The sequence below is a fragment of the Camelus ferus genome, chromosome 27, assembly GCF_009834535.1.
Source record: "Camelus ferus isolate YT-003-E chromosome 27, BCGSAC_Cfer_1.0, whole genome shotgun sequence".
NCBI lineage: Eukaryota > Metazoa > Chordata > Mammalia > Artiodactyla > Camelidae > Camelus > Camelus ferus.
In genome coordinates this window covers 5,120,915-5,143,406 of record NC_045722.1, presented here as the reverse complement: position 1 = coordinate 5,143,406, position 22,492 = coordinate 5,120,915, and the positions used below count along the sequence as shown (strand labels likewise).

At 57.8% G+C, this 22,492-nt stretch overlaps 1 protein-coding gene and 1 long non-coding RNA gene across 2 annotated transcripts; both read right to left on the bottom strand.

Moving 5' to 3' along the window:
- Window positions 1–4,484: 4,484 nt before the first annotated feature.
- Window positions 4,485–8,513, bottom strand: LOC116660259. The gene is made up of 2 exons (XR_004315682.1): window positions 6,197–8,513; window positions 4,485–5,132 (listed from the first exon to the last, which is right to left on the bottom strand). It is a non-coding gene; the product is annotated as an uncharacterized LOC116660259 (long non-coding RNA).
- Window positions 8,514–12,735: 4,222 nt separating this feature from the next.
- SNX33 (sorting nexin 33) lies at window positions 12,736–22,490 on the bottom strand. The gene is made up of 2 exons (XM_032469168.1): window positions 20,297–22,490; window positions 12,736–14,328 (listed from the first exon to the last, which is right to left on the bottom strand). Exons 1-2 carry the CDS (start codon window positions 21,765–21,767, stop codon window positions 14,075–14,077), a joined length of 1,725 nt encoding a protein of 574 aa, XP_032325059.1. The 5' UTR covers window positions 21,768–22,490; the 3' UTR covers window positions 12,736–14,074.
- Window positions 22,491–22,492: the final 2 nt, after the last annotated feature.

Below are 22,492 nucleotides of genomic sequence, written 5' to 3'. Positions count from 1 at the left end.
TCAGAAGGTCCGGGAGGAGACCTGGAATCCTGGTAGATCACTGCTGAACGGGCCCCCAGAGGACCTAAAGGGACTGACAGAGAGAAGAGGGTCGTCCAGAGCCATGCACAGCAAGACGGCCGTGGACTAGACCTCCCAAGGCCCAGCCGATTCCTGTTGCCACACTGAGAGCCTCCCCTTCACGGAGGGGGTCTGGAGCCCGGAGATGGGGTCCCTGCAGAGGTCTCGCTATACCCAGAGCTCGCAATCCTGGCCCCAGCTTCTTTTCACAAGCCTGGTCTCTCCAGCACCCCCAGGCCAGCCTCACCCAGGGGCCCTGCCAAGGGCGTCTTCACACCACACCCCGCGCTCTGCCCTGCCTCTCCCGGGAGCTCCAGGCTGCATCCTCAGGGCCCTGATACTGGGGCCAGTCTCCACCCAGGACAACCAGTTTCCCTGGGAGCGTAAGCTGAGACATAGGGACAGACCCGCCAGGCAGGATCTGGCCTCGGCTCAGGTTTCCCCCGGAGGCCTGACGACACCCTCTATGTCCGCACAGCTTGGCCTGCCCTACTCCAAGTGCGCTGGCACCGGCTGGCACTGTTCCGGCTCCTCTAAGCCTGGGCTGGCCAGCGGGCCAGGCGGCGTGCCAGCTGCCCTGCCAGGACCTGGGGGGGGGGGTCTTTCACCGGCGCACCAACCTCGGGACCCATTCTAAATGTGGGGCCCCGATTGAGGTCAATCCCTTGCAGATTTCAGATACACATGCACCCGAGGCTTAAGGGGTTTGCTTCCTACCTTGCAAAATAACTCACCATTCCTTCCTTTAAGGAGCCAGTTCCTCCCAGGCACTGACGATAGGAGCCAACCTGTGTACAAGTGCTCGGGAATGTCCAGAAGCTTCTGACCCTCTTACACACACACACCATGTGCACTTGTGCTCACAGCTGTACCGTCTCAGACCTTAGACCTTCAGAAACAACACGGAGATGAATACTTGCCTATGTAATACACACACACACACACACAAACTTCAGAGTTCAGGGCTCCTTGCCTGTGGCCCTCTCACAGTCCCCACAGCTGACCATGTTAAGCCAAGAGCCAGGATGTCCTGCCCATCCCTAGAACCAAGCTGACAGCAGAGCTGGAAAGGGTGGTAGAGAGTGTGTGGGGAGCAGAATAGGGGTTACCAGAGGGGCCCAAATCCCCAGGTCCCGAGCTGGAAGCCCTGACCACTATCATCAATGGTTTAGCCTCTTAGGTGCTAAAGAAGGGGCTCCCTTTGAGCTCCTCTCCTGATTCCAGGAGCTGGCCCTTTAAGTGGAGTTGCTATGGCAGCTGTGGAACCCACAAAGCTGGAACCATCATCCTCCAATAAGAAGCAGGAGAAATGGTCCACCTCCCCTTCCCCTACCAACCTCTCCTGACCAATGGGAACTGCCAGGGGTGCTGGCATCTTCCTCTGGGCCCTGAAGATTCCAGACCTTAAAGAAATGGAGGTACCTGGGCAGCCCCCCAGGGTTCTCTGGCTGGGTTTCCTGTTCCGGGCTGTCACATGTGAGGGAGCCCTGGCAAATGAGTGGAACTGAGACGGGGACCAGACCTGTTGGACCCCTGTCTCCACATCCCCATCCCCTCCTTGTTCCTCTCAGTTAACGCCATCCCTGGGTAGTTACCGCTAGGATTAGTCAGGCATTGGCAAGGGCATTTGGTGCCAAAAATTCTGTGGGAGATGAAGATAGAAATTTACCCAGCCCTTCCTGAAGAGCCCCAGACATGCCAGTGAGTAACTGCCACACCATGATGTGTGCCCTAATCCAGCGGCGTCAGCTAGCTGTGAGGGGAAGCCCAGAGTGGGAGGGCAGCTGGCTCTGGCTGCTTCCTTCTCTCCTTAGGGAGTGTCAGGCCTTTCCGTGGATGGGGCAGCCACGCAGCAGCTGATGCCGAGCACGCCCAGCTTACCTCCAGGTCACATTTCCATTCTCAGGGCAATGGAGGGACAATATTTAACCGACAGCTGCTGTCCTCATAAAAGGTGCCAGCTCCTCAGAGAGCCCTCTGTGGCCACCAGGGTAACTGGTGGGTTGTGCTGTGTCCTAAGAGCCACTAAAGACAGAAGCAGCCCTTGGTTAAATCAACCAGTGGCCAAGAAGGAACTTTTCTACCCAAACACAGCCTCAGCTGGAGGCGCTCCCCGAGCCCCCAGCCTGGGAACTGCCAGCTCTGTTAGCCCAGAGCCTGGAGCTCAACCCAAGGCTTCCTTCTGATACCTTATGAGGTCAAAAAGGGCTCAAGTGACCCAGTGTCTGGGTCCTGAAGCCCAAATGAGATGGGTCGTCTAAGTCAGAGGCAGAGGAGGGCGAGGCCAGCAGCCAGCCCTGATCCCGGGGGAGGGTCTGCAGGGAGGAGCCCTCTCCACCCTCACCTCTCAGGTCCCTGGAGCGTGTAGCAGCCCCCTGCCCTCTGCAGTCCAACTGGTCCTTCCCTTCCTGTCCCCTCCCCATCTGCAGAGGGAGGGACTAAGGGACGTGTCCAGCGAGGGTCACCCTCAGGGTCTCCCCCAGGGCAGAGCAGCAGCAGCAGCAGCCAGCAGAGGTGGGGAAGAAGCTGCAAGTCTGGGACCCACCCAGGCCTGGTCAGGAAGGAGGGATGGGCCTCCCAGAGCTCTCCAGCCTGCAGAGGATGGGGAATCAAGAGACGCTGGACCAAGGCTGCCACACTGACCTTCCCTTCTGCCTCCAGAACAAATGCCAGCTGTGGCCCCCAGCCTGTGTGCTACCCTGGTGCTGGGAGTGACTTTGGGGCGCCTAACTCTCCTCCCATCCCAGGTTGCTGAGGCTCCCAGCCTGGGCGAAGGCCCCAGCCCTCTGCACCTTGTCGTAAACATAGTTCAACGCTGTGCACTCCCTCAGGGCAGTGTCCAGCCAGCCCAGTGCTGGGTATGTAGAGACGACTGGTAAACATCTATTGTCAGAACGTAGCCCCTCCTTTCCCACAGGCCAAGAGGTCTTTAACACCAAGCCCACCCAGACCTCCTTTCCTGGGTTCCCACTCTGGTTCCCCTGGCTTCCCTCAACCCCCAGGGGTGCTGGCCAGACTCCTCACTGCTGCTCTGGCCCCGCATCCCATCCAGGGCCCAGGCAGACCTAGAGTTTCAAGGAGCAGGTCTGTGCCCCCCAGACTCTTCAAGGCTCACCTCTCTCTCTCCCTCCACACTCACCCATGGCTCCCTGCCACCCAGACACCTGGAGTCTGTCAGCTCAGAACTCCATGGGCAGAACACTTTTACCAAATCAAATGCAGGACCCCACCACAGATAGAGTCAAAGTTGATTAAATAGGACAGGAGGGGGAGAAAACCCAGAACCCCTCACACTCAGCCTCCCCCTGCTTCTCCAGCCCCTCCTCAGATCCTCCTGTGCCAACTGGTGCAACCACTGAAGGGCTCACCTGATCCCAACCTTCAGAGCAAGGAGCAGAGCAGAGCCAAGGGTGACCCCCTCTACCCCACCCGCAGGACACCCTGTGTTCAACTTGGGGGCTCAGATTACCAACTTTAGAGGAGTGACTTACCACAATCACACAGCAATTCACTGGCTCAAAACCCCTCCAGATGCCAAGGATGCCTCTGTCAGCAGTGGGATTCCTGGCACCTAGAGAGGCCCCAGGGCAATCGCGGGTGGGCCAGGGCTGCCAGACATGCTGGCCAGGGCAGAGACCTCCAAGAGCCAGAGAGCGGCAGGGGGAGCTCTGCTGGGTCTTGTTGGGGAAGATGGAGCCTATTGTAAAGGGCTGCTGAGCAAGCGGGCAGGTGGGCGAGGCTGGCACGGCCTGGGCACTCCTGGAAGGCAGTGACTCAGGCCGGAAGGTCCTCTCCTTAGTCAGCCCTCCTAAAAGGTTGCCTCGTGGGGGGGGGGGGGGCACCTGGATAGGTGGGCCTAGGGCAGGGCCTGGGGACTCCAAGAAGGTTCCAGGCCCCAGGACCTCAGCCCCTCTGCCCCATGATCTGCTCTGAGAACGTAAGAATCTGTGGACAGAACCCATAAACTGAAGGAGGGAGGGCAGGGGTGGTGACTGTGTCTGCCCAGTGACCTTGTACAAGTCCACCCGCCTGTTGTAACTCACATGGGATAACTGACCTCAGAGAGTATGGAGCCAGGCCTAGGGGAGCAGCCTGCCTGCTTTCTGCCTAGAGCCGATTTCTTCATTTCTGGCCCATTTCCTGTCTGTACAGCATCCATGGGATGTGGCTAGTCAGAGGCCCAGGCCAGCTCTCACTCTTCTGCCAGAGTTAGGACCTATCAAAACAGAGCAATTGATCAAGGCTTCTTTTCAAAGGGCCATCACTGTGGCAAAGCTCTTAGAGCAGCACTGGGCACATAGCAAACACTCGATAAACGTGGCCACTGTGACTCGTTGCTGTACAAGGGTAGGTTGTTATTGAATTGCCTAGCACACGGGTCTGGCATGTTGTGGGTGCCTCACAAAAGGTCAAAGTTGGCATTATTATTGTTATTTTTATAATTTATTATAGCCATCGCAGCGCCTGGTGCCTAGTAGTGCTGAACAAATACTCAGAAGTCCAAATGCATGCGTTCCCCATCTGGAGAAGAGGGGCATGGAGGTGTCAGCAGATGGAAGGGCCCCTAAATTAGGAAGCCCACCAAAATGCGGGTTCTTGCCACCGGCTGTGAAAGAGCTCGCACAGCAGAGGCAGAGGGACAAAGTGAGCAGCCGTTGTATTGCTCAGAAGGGGAAATGGAAGGAAAGTTCTCCAGCAGGGAGAAGGGAAGAAAAGCTCTCAAGAGTAAGGAAGAGGTGCTTGAGTGGGGCGCCATCAGCCAAGACGAGCGGAGGGATGGCTCCGGCCCAGGTCGGGCTGCGTGGACGTTTATGAGAGGCTTCCACCATCATGTCCTCGTTCCGGGTGTGATGGCACCAGTAAGTCTTTGTTTTTCAGTCCTTGTATGGGCTTTTCCAGTTGTTGTCATGACAATCGTCAACTCTCATGGCGCTGGTAGGTGTGTCATTTAGCATGTTAATATATTACAATGCGCCTATAATGAGGCTCAAGTTCCACTGGAAGTCAAGTCCTCCACCATCTTGGACTGGGCAGTTTCTAACCAGTTCTTGTTTCTTCTCTGCTGCTGCCTCCTGAGATTGAGATAAGAGTAATTGGTTTCTAGTTGAGGGTGGGGCAGGGGTATGATCCTGGGGGCAACAGCCTTGGTAACAAAAAGGAAAGTTGCTTTTAGTCAGAATGCCTGCAATCCGGTGGGACCCAGCATCCCCCCCAAAAAAATCTCCAAAGATTCTGTTCAGCCATGAAAGTTTTATAGAGAAATGAAGGCGTAATCTCAGTTAATCGTTGAGATAGGTGGTCAGAGTCGGTTGCCATCCCCCAGGGCCTGCAGGCTTGTCCTAATCAGCTGCATGAGCTGCTCTTGTACACTCAGGGAGGCCTGGGGACTTCAGCTTTTCTACAAACAAGAGGCAGGGGTTGGGGGGAGCCAAAGTGTCCTGCGCCCTTTCAGAGGCACTCTGCTTCACTGGCCTTCAGCAGCCAGAGTGAGGTGTGCAGCAAGGGGTCAAATTCTGGGCAGGAGAAGCTGTCAGCCCATCTCTGACCTCGCTTCCTCCACCCTCACCCCATTGATTCAGAGGACCGTCCCTGAGGTTGTTGGGGGGGCGCATCTGGCTCCCTTGGAGGAGGCTTGGCCCCAAGGACCCAAGTGGAAGGAGGCCCACCAGACCCTGTCCTGCCCACAGGGGTGGAGGGCAGGATGGGAGGGGTGGGCTCAGGGAGGCAGAGCTCCAGGGCTTCCTGGAGAAGGCACCTGGGCTGTGCCCTGAAGGGAGCACTGAGGTAAAGGCAGAGCATGAGGAGGGGGGAAGATGATGCAGAGCCTGAGCGAGGAAGGAGACGGGCCTGGAGCAGACAGGACTCTGGGGATCAGGCTGAGAGACGCTCCTGTGGAAGCCGGAGTAAACCCGATGCTCGGCTGGAGACTCTTCTTCCCACTGCCCACCTGCCAGGGACAACCCCTTAAGATGCTGAGCCAGGGTGGGGAGTAGGGGACTCTGAGCCCTGGGACGGAACTCTGCACCCAGTTGCCCCCTAGTTTGAGTGGTCTCTGTTGCCCAACTACCCAGAAGTCACCCTAAGAGCCTTCAGAATTGGCCAGGATGGGAGACCGCCACCCCTCATACATACATACCCTACACCCCACCCAGCTGATGCCAGCCCAACCAGGCTGGGCTGCAGTGCCAGGGAGGGAGGAAGGCTGCCGTCCTGCCGGCTCGAATGCTGGAAGCTGGAATGGCACAGTCTCCTGCTAGCCGGAGAGGAACAGGGAGGGGCTCTCCTGGCCACCCTGGCCTTGAACCCAGCCCTCCAGAAGGCAGAGGCAGGATCTGTGCATACCCGCCTCCCACACTTTCACACCCTATGCCTTGCTGAGAAAAAGGGAAGTAACTCCCCAGAGCAAGTCACTGGGTCCCGGGGGTATGGGAGATGACATCAGGGAAGAAGCATGCATTCAGCCACCAGCTGCTGTAGGCCCCATACACGTGCACACGCACACATAGTCAAGGGACTGCCACACACGGCCATGCACATGGGCATGTGCAGATGCACTCACGGACAGCAGCCCAACTGTGCAAACCAGAACCCACACACACCCCCTCCCCAGACACCTGACACAGCCATACCCACAGCCCAAGTCCCTGGCTGTGAGCTGGCACCGTGCTGGGCACTGGGAACACAGCACCAAGCAAGACAGACACCAGCCCCCTCTAACACACAGACACATTTAAACTCTAACTTCTGCGCTGGGGTATTTGCAGAGGAGACTGTGTGATGTCTGGAGTTTCCTGGAAGCAAGGGATGTCGGGGAGTAAAACACTGGCCCAGGGCTGACGATTGTTGAGGCAATTGTGTGGACACACAGGAATCCATGGCATTAGTTCTGAGCAAAAAGTTAAATACACACATCTATATGATTGGCAGTTGATAATGAGTAACGTGAAGAAAACTAAGGTGCAGGCACAGACCCGTCACCCCACCTCGGCCTGCCTCACCTTGCCCCACATCAAAGCCTTGAGGCCACAGCCCCCCGCCCTCCCCAGCACAGTCTCGGCCCTCACCGGACCCCCAGTATTGGCATCCCTGCCAGCTCTCACTCCCGGCGCCTGCCCCATATTGGCCCCTTGAGCAAGGAGGCCCCTGGCTCACTTTCTTCTCAGATACCAGAATCCTGCCCCTGACCCCAGCTCCCTGGACTTGGCCTCATCTGTCCAGTCCCCTCCTCCATAGCCAGATCCTGCTCCCACACCCCAGCCTGAGGCCCTGCAGAAAATTGTCACTCATTCAATATTTGCTTGGTGCTCTCTGTGGGCCAAGCCCTCTGCCCTTCCACCTACTGTCTTGATGACACACGGCCACCTCTCCCCAGCCCCTGCCACCTGCCCCTACTTCCCATTCCCCTCAATTCCCAGCACTCCTGCAATTGCTCTGCAACAGGACAGTTGCCCCCACCCTGCCCGACCTGCCGTCTTGGAGGGGCGGCCTGATGCAGCGGGGAGGGCACAGCCCTGTGTGCAGGCAGAACTCAGCCTTGTCCATCACCAAGCAGCTGCATGACCTCCCACAGGTGACTCAGGTACCTCTGAGCCTCTGTCTGCTGGAAAATATTGGCAGTAGTTCTCACCTTCCAGACCATCGTGGGCAATGAGGCAGCTCAGGGGAGGTACTTAGCCCGATGCCCAGCGCAGAGCAGCACGTGGCAGCCATGCGGTAGTCCTTGTTGTGCACTCAGACCCATCCCCACCTTCGCTGGCCTGTGTGGCTTTGAGGACACAGCACACCTAGAGCAGTGAGCATGTCCACGTTCGTGAACCTGCACCCCTGTGTAACTGGGATGACCATCACTTGAGTGATATTGGGGGAAACTGAGGCCGAGTGGTGACCTTGCCTGAAGTCCCCCAATGAACCTACCCGGGGGAAGGCCTGAGCTGTGGGCCTGCATCTCTTAACTCGTGGGACTTGCTATCCTGTGCGTGATGATGTATGTGACCATCACTGGCCCAGAGACGCCTCTGCCCTGAACTGATAAATACCACGACAGCCAGGAAGCCCCAAGGAGTCTGCTCCCCAGAAGACAGGGTGGCCACGTGGGGCATCTACCTACTGTGTGGCCTTAAAGGGCTTGCCCGTTTTCTCACTCCTGAAGTTGGGTAATAGTACTCCTGGCCCTGCCTCTCTCTAGGGCTGCTCAGAGGCTGGTCATCCCAGCTACTCCTTCCTGGGCACTTGCCATGCCACTGTCCAGATCCTGTGTTTTGCTCACATAACCCTTGTAACAGCCGTCTGGAACTGCTGTTATAAATGGAGAGATGGAAGCATGGAGTAGTTAAGAAACATCCTTAAAACAAGCATGTGTAGAGCAGGATTGGTACTCAGGCTCAACCACTCAGCTCCTGCCTCAGGGTGGTGGGGGGAAAGGAGCCAAGAGGGGTTTGCTGTCCGAGGGGCAGCTGGGCTGTCTAGGAAAGCCTCATTCTACCCTGACCAGAGCACTCCTTCCAAAATGGCAGCAAGGGGAATCATGTCAGCCCAGAAGAGGCTCCAGGTGCCTCCAGACTCCAGCCAGCCTCCAACTCCCACCTCAGGTACCAGCTATGTGCCTCCCAGCACAGGTGGCCCAGGTCTGTGTACCATCTCACAGTGGGCAGTTACTCCGCACCTCCCTCACTGGGCCCATTTCCTGGTCTGATGTTGATAATCTTTTGCAGATAGGGTGGCTGTGAAATACTGGCCACCCAGTGTCCACCACCGTGCCGCTTGCCCTGGGGGAGTAGAAGCCCCAGAAGTTGGGAGGTCCAGGAGCAGCCAGGACTTGGGCCCCTTCCCAGGTAGAACCAGACCTCAGAAGACAAAGGGATATACCGGGCTCTAAGCAGCCTCCTGGAGCACCTCGCGCTGGACCCCATGGTGGGAGCTGTGGAATAATGACTATGAGCCCCAGAGGGGCCACAGGCCACAGAAAGGACTTGTCCCAGCCTCCTGAGGTTCCCTGAGACCCAAAAGTTTCAGGGGCAATTTCTGGAACCTTGAGTGCCCTAAACTGAGAAAGGGCCAGACCCACAGAGGCTTCAGGGTGGGGAATCAGAGGAGCAGGCGGTGGGAAGGCAGGAGGTGGGCGAAGATGACCAAAGGGTCCGAGGCTAACCTAGGACCACGGTGGGCGCCCCAGGCCCAGCGCCAGGGTGCAGGAGCTCTGTGGGAACCCATGACAGCGTTTGCAGCCAAGGGGGGAAAAGTAGCAGAACACCAACAGAAAAAGCAAATGAAAGAAAAGACAAAATCAAAATGAATAGTTTAATTAAATATCTAAAGACACTGTCAAGTAATTAAGCAAACCCAGCTCAAGCAGGCATACATGAGTGGCCTTCAATGTGCAACACGGGCACTGGGTCACATGAGTGACAGGGCCAAGGACTCAGCTTCTAAAAATTCAAAGTGCCAGGGGCCTACCTAGGGTCTTCAAATGGGCCATCCCCTAAAACGTATGCCTCCTTGGGCCAAGAAGGGGGTCTCCAAATTGACTTCAAATTACTTTCCTACCATGTGGGTTAATGAGAAAGCAAAAGAGAAAATCAGGTCAGCTGCAGAAAAACGATATTCCTCGCACACATTCACCTGTAAACAGCGATCCTGAGTCACTACTGACGCCACTGTGCAATGCTGCCTTCAGCCTCTTCACCCCTGGGGGGCCCAGGGGCACCCACCCTATGCTCAGAGCCCCCCCACATTTCAGCAGTTGGTGTGCCAGCCTTTCTCTCACACCTCTGGAGTGAAGATCTGCCACCCCCTCTTCCTCCAGACCTACATGAGCTAATCCAGGTGACTTTGGGGAATGAAGCCAGAGAGCTGGCCCCACCATGTGCTCCCTCTGGCCAAGTCTCGGTCTCTGCGTCTGTGAAGTGGAAACAGCGATGCCCACTAGAGCTGCCGTGTGGACCGAGGAGGCCACAGCTGTGTGAGACACTGCTTTTTAAACAGACTGGACTGCATTGGGGTTTGACTAACAAAACAAAACCAAAGGGAAAAAGCTTTGTTGAACCCTGGAGCAGGGTTTCACAATCAGCCCTTCAGAGCTATGTCTGGGGGAGGTGAATTTTTGTTTCCCCATGGTCTTTTTGCCAGGGCTTACCATCTCCTCCTGCCCTAGCCAGCAGGGGGAGGTACCAGAGCCGAAGTGGTGGGGAAGCAGGTTGGGGTGGATGGGGGTGGTTGGGGGAGCCAAGCCGGCTTGGCTTCTGGAGGCCTGAGTCAGCGGGCAGGCAGGCAGGGCGGGCCGGTCCTCGCAGGGTTGGGGAGGAGATGGTGCAGGAATGTTCCTCCCGCCCAGGCCTGGGCCCTGCCCACCACATCCTGGCTCCTGCTCTCGTGGACACTGCAGCCTCCGCTTTGGCTCCGGAGATGGGAGATGCCTGGAGCTTTGTTGGGCGAGTTCAGCCAGGGGCCTTTGGAGGCAGCCTGGCCCTGGGGACTGGCCCAGGGGTGGGCAAGGCCAGGCCACAGAGCCTACCGGGAGCTGGGCTCTGGCCCTGGAGCAGCCCCTGGCTCCACTGGATGATGCAGCCAACTGCCACCCCTCACTAGTCCTCAAGTCCCCTGCCTGTGCAATGAGGAATTGGACTTGGTGATGTCAGATGATGGATGATCCCAGCTGGCTCCCCCAGGAGGTGGTCCAGGTGCAGTCCAAGATCACCTATGTGTGCCTGTGTGGCTTTATGGCCATGTGTGTCTGAGCGGGGGTGTGTCACTGTGTGAAGGTATGACTGCACAGGACTATGGTATAGCTGAGACACTGAACAGATGACATGTATGTGGGCATGGACTAATGTGGATGTGGCTGGAAATGTGGGACAGTGTGTGGCACTGTGGCTGGGAGTGCAACTATGTGACCATATGAGCATGCATACATGTGTGTGGAGCCAAGTGTGGCCTGTGTGCCTGCGGGCAGGTTGTGCGCTGTGTCTGCTTTGGGTCGGGCAACTGTGTCTGTGACTGTGTGGCTGCGCCATGGGATTGCAGGGGGCGGTGCTGAGCTGGGCCCGGGGCCCCCTGTCTCCTCCAGGCCTGGCTCTGCTAGAGCTGTGGCACAGCCGTGGCACAGTGGTTCATGGCCCTCCTGTGCCCAGGAAGCAACAGGATGCTGGGTCTGAGGGCCACCTCCAACCCCAACCCTCATGTGGCCACAAAGCAGACTCCTTTCCTGGGCTGGGCCATGACTGGGGATCAGGGGTCCCCCACCCTCCCCAGGTCCTGGTAGCTGCCCAGGGCAGAAGGAGAGGCCCCATTTCCCACCCGCCTCAAGGAAGGAACTGGAGGAAGCTGGGCCCAGCTCAGTCTGGAACATCTGCCTGGCGTGTGACTGCAGCCAGCCAGCATGCCCTGCTACCAGCAGGATAACCACACCACACACTGGTCCCCGGCCACTGCTGAATGAGGCTCTGGCCAGCCCAGACCAATCCCAAATCCCCCAGCACCCCAATCCACACAGAGATAGAAAGAAACCAGAGAGAAAGACTGCGACATCCTCACTTCCCACCACACACACATCTGTCCCAGCCTGGAGACCTCAGGATGCCCGGAGGAGGCCGGGCCCATCCCAGACTTCACGTTTTGAGGCTTTTCCTAGGTCCAAGCCTCTCCTGAGAAATGTGTCAGGACCAACTCCCTCTCCCCGAGGACGGAAGGCATGAGAGGTGGCCCCCTTCTCAGGGAAGAGACACAAGAGGGCAGTGCTATTCCCGGGGCCGGAAGCCTGACCTGGGCCTTTCCAGTCAAGAGCGCTCCCACCACCCATGCGCAGACTGGGCAGGCGCCCTCCCGCCGCGGAAGGCCGCCTGCAGGTTGAAGCTGGGAAGAGGTTCAGGGCGGGAAGGTCCTCGACGGGTTGGAAAATGAAGGAAGGAGGGCAGGGAGGAGAGAGGGGAAAATTCCACAGGAAGTCCCAAATCTGACCTAATTTTGACCCAGGGCCAGGGGCCCATTCCAGAAGTTCCTCTGAGGATGCTCTGCCCTGAACAGGGAGTCTTGCTGCCCCTCCCCCCACCACCCTGCCCCCCTGCCCAGCCAAAGCCTCCCCAGATGCCCAGTCCCCGGCAGCCCTGCCCCCCCACCCAGTCCTCATTGCCCCAGAAGAGAACTGTGGTCCCACAGCACTCCTGTGTGCAAACAGTCTTTCCCGTGTGCAAACAGTCTTGTTCATCCTGACTGGGCATGCCTTGGGGGTCCTCAGTTTCCAACCGGGCAGCCACTACAGGGCTGGGTACCCTGGACTGCTTGGGGAAGGACATAGTTTCTGAGCCCCCTCCCATGGACTGGGGCTCTCCTGGGGGCAAGTCTGGGACATTCTCTCTTGGGAAGAGGAACCTCCTGTCCATTACTGACCCTTCCTCATGCGCGCCTCAGTCCTGGATCACAGAGCGGCACAGCCAAACTCCTGGCAAGACTCCACCCACTTGAGAGATGAGAAGAGTGAAGTCCAGGAAAGTATGAATCCAGCGGGGGTCTGTGGATACCTCAAGCCCCTCCCACCAGCAACCATCTTCCCCTCAGTTTTGAGGTTCTGGGGTAAATATGCCCATCATGACCTCAGAATCTGGTCCAGTAGCTCCCAGGGACAATTAGGGTTCTATCCTTCCCCAACCCTCAACCCCCTGGAATCCAAATAAGGAGTCATGCTTTTGTTATCTTACTTGTAAAAGGTTTATCAAGAAAACAAGAAAGAAAGAAGATTCAAGCAGCAGCAGCCAGGAACAGCCATGACCTCCTGCGGGGACCAGCAGTGGCACCTGTCAGTTCCTCCCAACCCGCTGCTGGACCTTGCCCTGGCCTGTGGGGTGGGAGCAGCCCCTAGAGGATGTAAACATGGGTAGGAGACAGCACAGTCCCACCAGGACCTGGGCTGGCATCACAGTGAGGCTGGCCGTGGGCAGGCAGGCCCAGGGTCCATGGGGCGGTGGGTATGCCAGCTCCTGTTGCTTTCCCCTGGGGTCTCCAGGATTTCCAGGGCCTGAGGATCCTGGGAGCCTAAGGCCCAAGCCTGTTTGGAGTGTGGGGGCTATTGTGGTGAACTCAAATATCTAGTAACTTTTGGGTGTCCCGTCCAGGAAGGTGCCACCAAGGTCCTGGAGTCTGAGGCTTATCTCAGCATCTTGAGTTCAGGGAAAAGGTGCTGCATGGCCCCCTAACCAAGGGGTGAGGGGGCTCAGCTGGTGGGGAGGAGTCAGGAGGGAGGTGGCCTGCAGCCCCTCCTGCAGGGAGTGGGATGGGGGGGTGTGCAGGAGCAGGGACATGGGAGCAAGGCAGATCCCTCCCCTCTGTCACACCCCCACCCAGGGGGCACCACACTTGCTTGGGAAAGGTAAGGGAGAGGAGAGAGGGGGTTCTGATGCCTCCTCAGCTTTGCCCAAGCCATTCCTCTCCTCCGAATGCCCTCCCCATCTACTGTCCCCACTTACTGTCAGGCAGGTCCTTGTCATTCTTTAAGACACTACTGGAACGTTACCTACTCCGTGGAGTCATCCCTGACCGGCAGAATCAGTAGTCCCTTCTGCGAGCTTCCAGGAACCCCTTATTCACCATCGGTCATTCTGTATCACTCCTGCCTGTTTCTGTGTCTGACTCCCACCTCGACTGGGGACTCCCCAAGAGCAGGCATGTCGCAGCCCTGGGTGCCCAGCGTCTGACCCAGGGCCACAGTGGGCCTGATGTCTGCTAAATGAACGAGGGAGTGGCGGCCAGGTGAGCGAGAACTGCAGGCTTTGGGTGGGGCCAAGACCTGGGCCGGGCCTCGAGTGACTGACCCGCAGCCCAGGCCCTGGCCCGGAGGGCTCCTGGACCCATGCTGATCCTTGCTGTGCCCCCACCTCTAAGGGGTGGGGGACTTCCCCAGGGGCACCCACGACTCCTCCAAGGCCCTCCCCTGACCCTCCAGCCACTGCTGGTGTGGGGAGGTCTGGAGGGCAGGGAGCACTGCAGCGACAGGCCCGGGGGCAGGGAGAGGGCCAGGCACACGTGGTCAGAGGTTGTCGTACATGCGCAGTGTCTTCTCCAGCTGCTGGCCTACCCGCTGGTAGAAGAGGATCTGCTGGCGCAGGTAGTTCTGCATCATGTGCTTGAAGTCGAGCTCACGGCGCTGGTGGAAGTGGTTCATCTCAGCCTGCAGGGCGAAGCCCACCACGCGGCAGCGCCTGCGAATGCCATCTGCCTCTTCCTGCGCCATGCGGCCCTCGTCGCTCATGCGTTGGCTCTCCTTCACCTTGGCGAAGGCACCTGGCGTGGGCAGAGCGGAAGACAAGGGAGGTTAGAGCTCCAATCTCCCCAGTTTGCTCCCTAACCCCTCCATGAGACCACTCAAGGGCAGACAATACTCTCATCAGCTCAACTCAGCCCTCGCTCCTGGCTCCAGACCCATGGTCCAGCCACCTGGGTGTCTCCACCAGGATGTCTCCCAAACCCTCACCTTCAGCACATCCTAAACCAGATGCACCATCTTCCCTCCAAACCTGTGGCACTGCCAGCAGCCCGCATCCACCCAGTCACAGCCCTGCTAGCTGTATTGATTTCTAGGACCAGCTGTATTGATTTCTTGACCCACCCACCACAGGCCTCATCATCTCTTACCCTGGCTCCCCATTCAGTTCAGATATCACCTCCTCCAGGAAGCTTTCCCTGCATCCCCACTGCATAAGTACGGTGCCTCTCTGTACTCCCAGGTGTCCCGGGCTTTCCTCCACCATAGCTCTTATCACCCTGAGGTTTCTCTGCCTGCCTCCCTCTGGGCTGTGAGCTCAGTATCTCTGACACCCACAAGCAGTTCCTGATACATGCCTGCTGAGCTGATTCAACCATGCTGGACTGCTACAACAGGCCCCCCTGGGTCTCCCCACCTCAGTCCCCAACCTCTGAGAGCTTCTCCATAGCACCTGAAGAGCAGCCAAGCTGGGCACCCATAGCTCCAAGCCTCCCCTGGCTTCCCTCTGCCTGCAGATCAAGGGTCCCCGTTCTCCTGGCCTGTGAGGCCTTCTGGGAGTTGATCCCTGCACCCATTCTATCCTGATCCCATGTTCACCAAATTCACCCTGCCCTTTCCTACCTTCCTATCTCTGCCTTCTGGATCCCTATGCATAATTCAAAGCTCCGATCAGGTGCCACTTCTCCCCAGAGCATCCTCCTGTGTGTCTCTTCACATATAGGCCCTGCTCCCTCCTCATCCAGGCCCCAGGGGACTGGAGGAGACCATTGTTAATAACCAGGTGACAGATGGGGGGCTGGGGATGCATCCAGGGAAGGGACCCAATTTGGAAGAATCTGAATGAATCAACAAGCAATTGGTGAAAGAATTTCCGTTCTGAATTAACAGGCACTTGACAGGTGGGGGCAGTTGCTGAAAGGGAGCAGCAGTCTGCCTCTGCCTGGCACGCACTCCCTGCAGCACTGTGGGGACTCCACTGTGGGAAGAAGAGTAAGGAGATGGGAAGGGCTGGCTCGGTGGACAGTACACTCCCTGAGGGCCTCAAAAGCACCCGCTGCACATGAATAACATGCTCATTCACCGGGCTTCTCACTTCTCCCTTAAGGAGAACTCTGGGGGTTGGGGGGCTTTGAAATTTATTCCTTTTACTCTCAGGTTGTTCAGTGCATTCAAAATGAATTTATTGAGCATTTACTATATGTTGGAAATAATTCTGGATGCTTTAGAAGGAGCAGCACCCATATTAGATGGCTATTTCGTGGGTAACTGGTTAATAGTGACATTTTGGGCAGACAGACTCAAATTTGGAGCATCTCAGGGCTGCTCACACAACACCCAAGAGAACTCTGCGGTTCCCAGCTGCCAGCCACTCAGTCCTTCCACTACCTTCCTTGAACCACCTCCTTCCCCCTGCTCCATCCCTATCATCCAGGCCTGGGCAGGAGAGGGATCACCCTGTGGCCCAGGATAAGGACTCCATTAGACACTTCAGAGCTGGAGCGGCACTGGTGGCCAGCTACCCCCACCCCACCCTCCACGCCACTAGATGGGAGGGGACTCGCCAAAGGGCTCCCAGCCTCCTTCCTGCCCCATGAGTGGGGGCTGCCTGGTCCAGAGGTACCACACCACAGCCGGGGGTGGACACCACTTCTACTGCAGGGAGCCCAGGCCAGGTCCTCCAGGCATCGGCGTGGGGCGCCCAGACAATAGACTCAGGAATTTGAGATGGTCCCAAGGGGCAGGAAGAACCATAAGAAGAAAGGTAGAAAACAGTAGGACAAAGAAACCAGTTAGGCTTCAGCAAATGGAACCTACTAGTCTGGATTCCATCTTCCTGAGAAAGTCTGGGTGCAGGGCGGGTGGACCTGCTGTCAAGAGGGCTTCTCTTGCCTGTAGCCTTGGAGGAAAGAAAAGCCCTCTGTTGATGAGGAGACTAAGGCCCAGATAATAGGAATGAATCTGTTGCAGTTGCTAGGTATCCACAGACAGGCAGGGAGCCAGGGGTGGGGGGGCAAAGGCTCTGGGGGGGCAGAGGGAGGGGAGTGGAGGGGAGGGGAGGAGAGGGCCCACCCAGGGCCCACCGTGCTGTCACCCCTCCACCCTGTGACTCAGATGAAGGGCTGGGACCAGCTAACACTAATGCGCTCCAGAGACAGGCTGGGAGTCAGGGCTTGGGCCTTTCCTGCGGCCCCCTACATCCCACTTAGGACTCATCTGAGAGCCAAGGCGCCTCCTGCCCTGGCAGCTGTACCTTAGGCTGGGTCCCAGGCACAAGGAAAAGAGGGTTGGAGCTTCAGAGCCCCAGGATCCCAGGCATACTGCCTAATCGCCCACCTGAATCCATCACGACCCTACCTCTTGGAGGCAGTTACTGTCCACCCTTGGTTGAGGGCAGGCGGTCTGAGTCCTAGTCCCAACGGGGTCCCCTCTAACAAGGGCTACAGGTCTCCCCACTGTCAAGTGTGACAGGTTGGACTAGATGTGATGCTGCTGACAACTGCTCACAGCGGTAGAGTGCTTTAGAGTTTCCACTTCAGTAAAGTGGGATAACAGTAGTACCCACCCTCTAGTATAGCTGAGGCTTAATTGAACTAATACGTTTGAAGTACTTAGGGTGGCACCTGACAGAGTAAGAGCTCCAGATGCTACGTGCAGTTATGTGCCAACTGCTTTTCAGTCACAGCCAAGACCCAGCCGGTGGTGGCTGGTGGCAATACGACTCGGGAAACCTGGTGGGGAGGTAGAGGGACAGCTAGGTGACAGCCCAAAACAGAGGCTGGACCCACCCGTCTCTCAGGTAAGAACCTGGTCCTGTAAGGGCTGCTTTGCCTTGGCCAACTGGTGAGCTCCCTGGTCCCTCTGCACGTGCTCTGACCCCAGACCGAGGATCCCCACTGAGCCAATGCTAGAGCACCCAAGCCCCTCCCTCCCCTTCCCCCTTCCAGGCACCCACCCCTTAGGGAGCGCCCCCATCTGTCTGGCACGGGGACGGAGGGGGAGCAGCCTGGCTGTGGAGGCAGAGACACGTGAGCTCCAGCTGCTGCTCTGATTATCATCCCGCCTCACTGCGCCTCGTCTGAAAATGGAGAGGGCCACACCAACCTCCCTGGCTGGTGATGAGTCTTAGGACAGAGCCCTGCGCCAGCTGGTTCTCAGGCAGGGACCCTGGACAGCCACTGTTTCCTTGTCGTCCCAGGGGTAACTATTATTAAGGGTCCTCTCTCAAACCGAAGATTGCCCTGGTTTGCACGGTAAATTGTATGGTTGCCCTTCTCCCAGGACACCCCTAAACTGAGCTCAGGGGCTGCGCCAGCAGGCAGACAGGGTGAGGGGCTTCATCTCAGCACCACCAGACCGCATGTTCCATTTTACTAAGTTTTCTCAGGGGAGAAAATGCTCTCAGGGTCACCTCAAAGGTGATGTTTGTCCAAATCCTGGTCTCTTGACCCCTCCTAGGCCTCCCATTTCCTACCTTCCAGGGCCTCTCCCGCATGCTCGCCATTTTTCAGATGCACAAACAGGCTAGACAGAATCTTGGGGACCCAGGGCCCAACTTTCCTGCTCCTTCCTCTGTGAAAGGGCTCCATCCACAGAGCCAGTGTGGGACCCCGCCTCCCCCCATCAGGCTGTGGTTCCCCCACAGCCTGCCCAATTCTGTCTCAACCAGACTCCAAGCCCGCCTCCCTGACTTTCCCCACCACAGGCCTAGGAGTGGCAGTGCCAAGCCCAGAAAGAGGAAAAGTAAGCCCCAAAGAACTTGGCCTAATGGGGAGGGGTCCTCTGGATAAGGGAAGCGGGGTCTGAGGTTAAATGTATCACCTCAGAGGACTGTTGGCCCCTCACCCGAGAAACACCTCCAGTGGAAACTCAGAAGTGGCCTCTCTCTGCTCTGTCTCCCTGCCCCAGGGTCAGAAAGGCCAGTCTGGCTTTCCTCCCTCCCGCTTCACTGGGAGCCTGGGAGCCCTGAGTATGGGGTTGCCTTTCTGCCCCCAGCTCTCCCCTGGGTGAGGGTCCCCAGACACTGCACAGGGGCAGCTGTTTAATCATTGTGCCCCTGCGTCCTCTCTCCTCCTGCCCACACAGGAACACGCCATCGGAGGAGCTGGTTGAACCAGCTTTCCCAGGCCAGGCCCTAGCGCCGCCGCAGAGGCTCCACTTCCGCACCGAGAGACACCTGCCCTAGTGGGACCCAGCCGGCCCCAGCCGGCCCCAGCCACCACCTCTGCCCTATCCCTGCCTCAGAGCTCAGAGTGGGATCTCAGGCATCACTCTGCCCTCGACCAGATACTCCCAGGAATCTCTCTCCGACTCCACCCCCTTGAAGGCCTAAGAGCTCACTGTGTCCGCCCTCCCTTGTTTTATAGACCAGGAAACTAAGGCCCAGAGAGGGGAAGGCACTTCCCCAGGACACACAGCAAATTGGGAGCAGAGCTGAGACTAGAACTCAGGCCTCCTGTCCCCTGAAGCTGAAAGAAGAGAGGAAGGTGGAGGTGAGAAAAGAGGGCAGAGAAGAGAAGGAGGAAGAGAAAGTGAGGGGAGAAAGGAGGCTGGGAACTGGAGACGTTCTAGAAGTTAACCTGGTAAAGGAGAACAAGGCTGGTTTACTCCAGATTCTCCTGGGGACCAAGGTAGTGTGGCGTTTGCCGTCCCTCCAGCTCAGTCCAGAGCCCTGCCTCCTGGCCCCACCCAGAGGAAAACTCCCCACCAAGCCAGGCCTGACCTCAGGGCCTAGGGGCCTGGGAGCCAGCCCCACGCCCTGCAGACGTTCTTCCTGAGTTACCAAGCAGCCCTGGGGAGGACCACGCCTCTCTCCTGCCCTGCCTGTACTCCCAGGACTCAGCCACCTGCCGGCTCAGCCCCTTACTCAGGGTCAGCCCCTGACTCACTGCTCGGGCAAGAAGAGAAGCCAGGCTCGGGAAGGGGGAATCGGATGGACCATGTGGGTAGTGCCCCAGACCCCTGGTTCCTTCCCGAGCCCAGGCCGAGTGCCCCTAGGTGACCCGGCTATGAATCACTTCCCTGGCAGTTCCTTGACAGCCCCATAGTAATGGGGACCCATCCTGTCCCTCTCCTAGGGAGGGGGCCGTGAGAACTGAACACACGGCTGGACTTGGGAGGTGGCCAACGTGGATGTGTCCTTGGGGAGGTGCAGGAGGAAGGGACAGTCCCAGCTGGGCCACATACTCCCTGTGCAACCACCCTTCTGTGGACACAGCTTTTTAATCTGCAAAACAGGGACAGCCACCCTCCCATAAACAGATAGGGAGGTCACAGGATATGCAGCGCTGAGAACAGACTCTGACACTGCAAGGCAGGGAGGCAGGCTTGTGAGGAGTGGGAAGCTGGCTACACTCTGTGCCCTTGTTATCTGGGCCTGTGCCTGTGTCCCCCATGTGCCTGTGGGCTCCTCAAGGGCAAGGCCAGGGCCCTAGTCATCTCCGTGTGCCCAGAACTGATACTTTGAAGGGCTCAATGTATAATGAGTAAATGAGACAGAAACAGAGAAAACGAATGAATGGATGGATGGATGGATAACAAGAAGGTAAACCAGTGAGTTCCATGAGGACAGGGACCAGACCTGTCCATAATATCCCTGCACCTAGAGTAGCACCTGCCACATGGTGCTCAACACACTTGTTGAATGAACGAATAAGAGAGACGAGAAGACCAGCTGAGCCGCTCTGCACTGTCTAGGCCATCCTCATACCCCCAGTGCCTAGCAGAGTGCAGACCCTGCAAGCGTCTCCAGCACGCTCTGGCTCTTACCTTTCTGCAGGTGGATGATGTCGGGGAAGTTGGAGAGCAGGCCCTGGTAGAGAGACAGCGTGTCGAGCATCTGGAAGAGGTCGTTCTTGGGCTGCTCAGCGAACATCTCACCGACGGCTTCATAGGTACGGCCCGTGTGAGATATGGCGCTGTTGAGGGCCTCGGAGCTAAAGGGAGGGTCCATCTGGAAGGCATGACTGATGGCCTGGAAAGCATTGCCCAGCTTCTGGAATTCCTTGCGGAAGCCCCCCACATGCTTGCGCACCAGCTCTGATGCCACAGTGCTGAGCTGCAGGACACTGTCATCCATCTTCTTGCTGAAGGCTTTGAAGGTGTCCACACGGTCCTCCACATCCTGCAGGTCCTGATGCTCTGTGGGGATCTGGAAGGTGAGCAGGAAGCTGGCGCCCACCATCTCGTCCTTCTCCGCCCGGCGTTTGCCCATCTTCCACTGCTTGGCATCCAGGCAGCTGAGGAAATGCTGGAAGCCCTCGTACTGGGACAGCACAGGGTGACTGGTCATGTGGTCCATCCAGAGGATGAGCCGCCGCTTCCGCTTCTCAATGAAGTCCTCCTCGAAACGACCTGTGGCCTGCTTCTCTGGCAGGTGGGGCACCGAGATGACAGTGAACTTGTGCAGCAGGCGGTTATAGAGCCAGTCGAAGTGTTTGTAGCGCCGGTAGACAGGTGAGCCAGCGTGGGTGGGTGTGAGCTTGTAGGAGATGTAGCTTTTGATGCCCTTGAATTTGGTCTGTTTGGTGGGGTCCTCCACTGAGCAAGCAAATGGGTGGGGGTTGGCCTTCCACTGGGGACCTCGAGGGCCCATTTCAATGGAGTACGTCTCAGCAATCTTGGCCATCATGGGCACATCACCCAGGATGAAGGCCTCCACACCAGAGCGCACAAAGCAGGAGAAGCGGTTGAGGTTGCGCCCCACCACGCTACCTCGCTTGGCAGATGCCAGGCTGTCCTGCCGCTCCAGGGGAGGCTTGGGCCGGAAGGCCATGTGTTGGCTGGGGTAGGCACCAGGGTAGGAGAGGTTGAGTGGGGGGTGCCCGTTGGTGCCCAGCCCGCCAGCCCGTGGCTCCTCCACCACTGTGCATCCATCATCCCAGTCATCCCAGTCATCATCATCGTCCTCCTCGAAGCTGCCCTGGTTTGAGAGGAAGCCACTGCCCCCACCACTCCTGGAAGGGTTGGCCACACTGGAGCTGTCATACAAGCTCACCTGGGTGCCCAGAGAACCTGCAAGGCTGCTGGAGTAGTCGGTATGGTTGGAGCTGGTGCCAGAACGGAGGATCTCCACATAAGAAGCAGGGAAGAGCCCTGTCTCACCGCGGCTGTTCTGGCCCTGCAGCCAGCCATCCAGCGAGGTCTCGCTGAAGATGACCAGGTCCTCATCCTGCTGGATGCTGATTTCCTCCTTGTTCTCGCTGCGGAAATCATAGAGGGCTCGGCCTTTCAGTGCCATGGCTGGGCCAGTGGTAGAGAAAGAAGAGAGTCTTGCCCAGAACCAGGGACACTTGCTAGGGTATCCAAGAATGTACTAGCAACTTGAGGCCGCCACAGCCCTCACTCTCTCAGCCCCTGTGGCGGGGTCTAAGCACCCACAGATGCTGTCCAGCCTTTCTCTCTTCAAAGCAATGTCCACCGCCCAGAAACCGCCCCAGCAGGTCTCCCTGCACGAGCCTGTGAGTGGGGAGGGCTCCTGTCCATGGTCTTCCTCCCTCCCTTCCACAGCCCCTGAGGGGAATAGTCTCTCCTCCTCCCACTCCCAGAAGAAAAGTCAAGTGACTGGGAGAAATCAGCCCTGAGGGGCACAAATTCGACACTCTCCACTAGAACAATGTTCTAAACCAGAAGAGAAGCATTCGGAAACCACCGTCCCAGAAACCCAGGCAGGCAGCTCTGGCTTCTAGCGCCTTCTGGCTCCTCAGGCCTTGGGAAGCTCTCAAATTCCTCCGCAGATCTGCTCCTTCCTCCTTCCTCCTCCTTTTCTTGGGCCACTGGGTTTTCAAAAATCCAGAAAATCCAAGAGGGGTCAGACGAAAAGCAGCAGCCTCCTGAATCGAATCCAAGGGTGGATGTGTCCGGCTTCACAACGAGCCAGGCGGGGAAAGCAAGGTCTGAGGCTTACACAACAGGCCGCCAACTCTTCGACCCCGGCGGCCCCGCCGGGCCGCCAGCCCCGCGCCG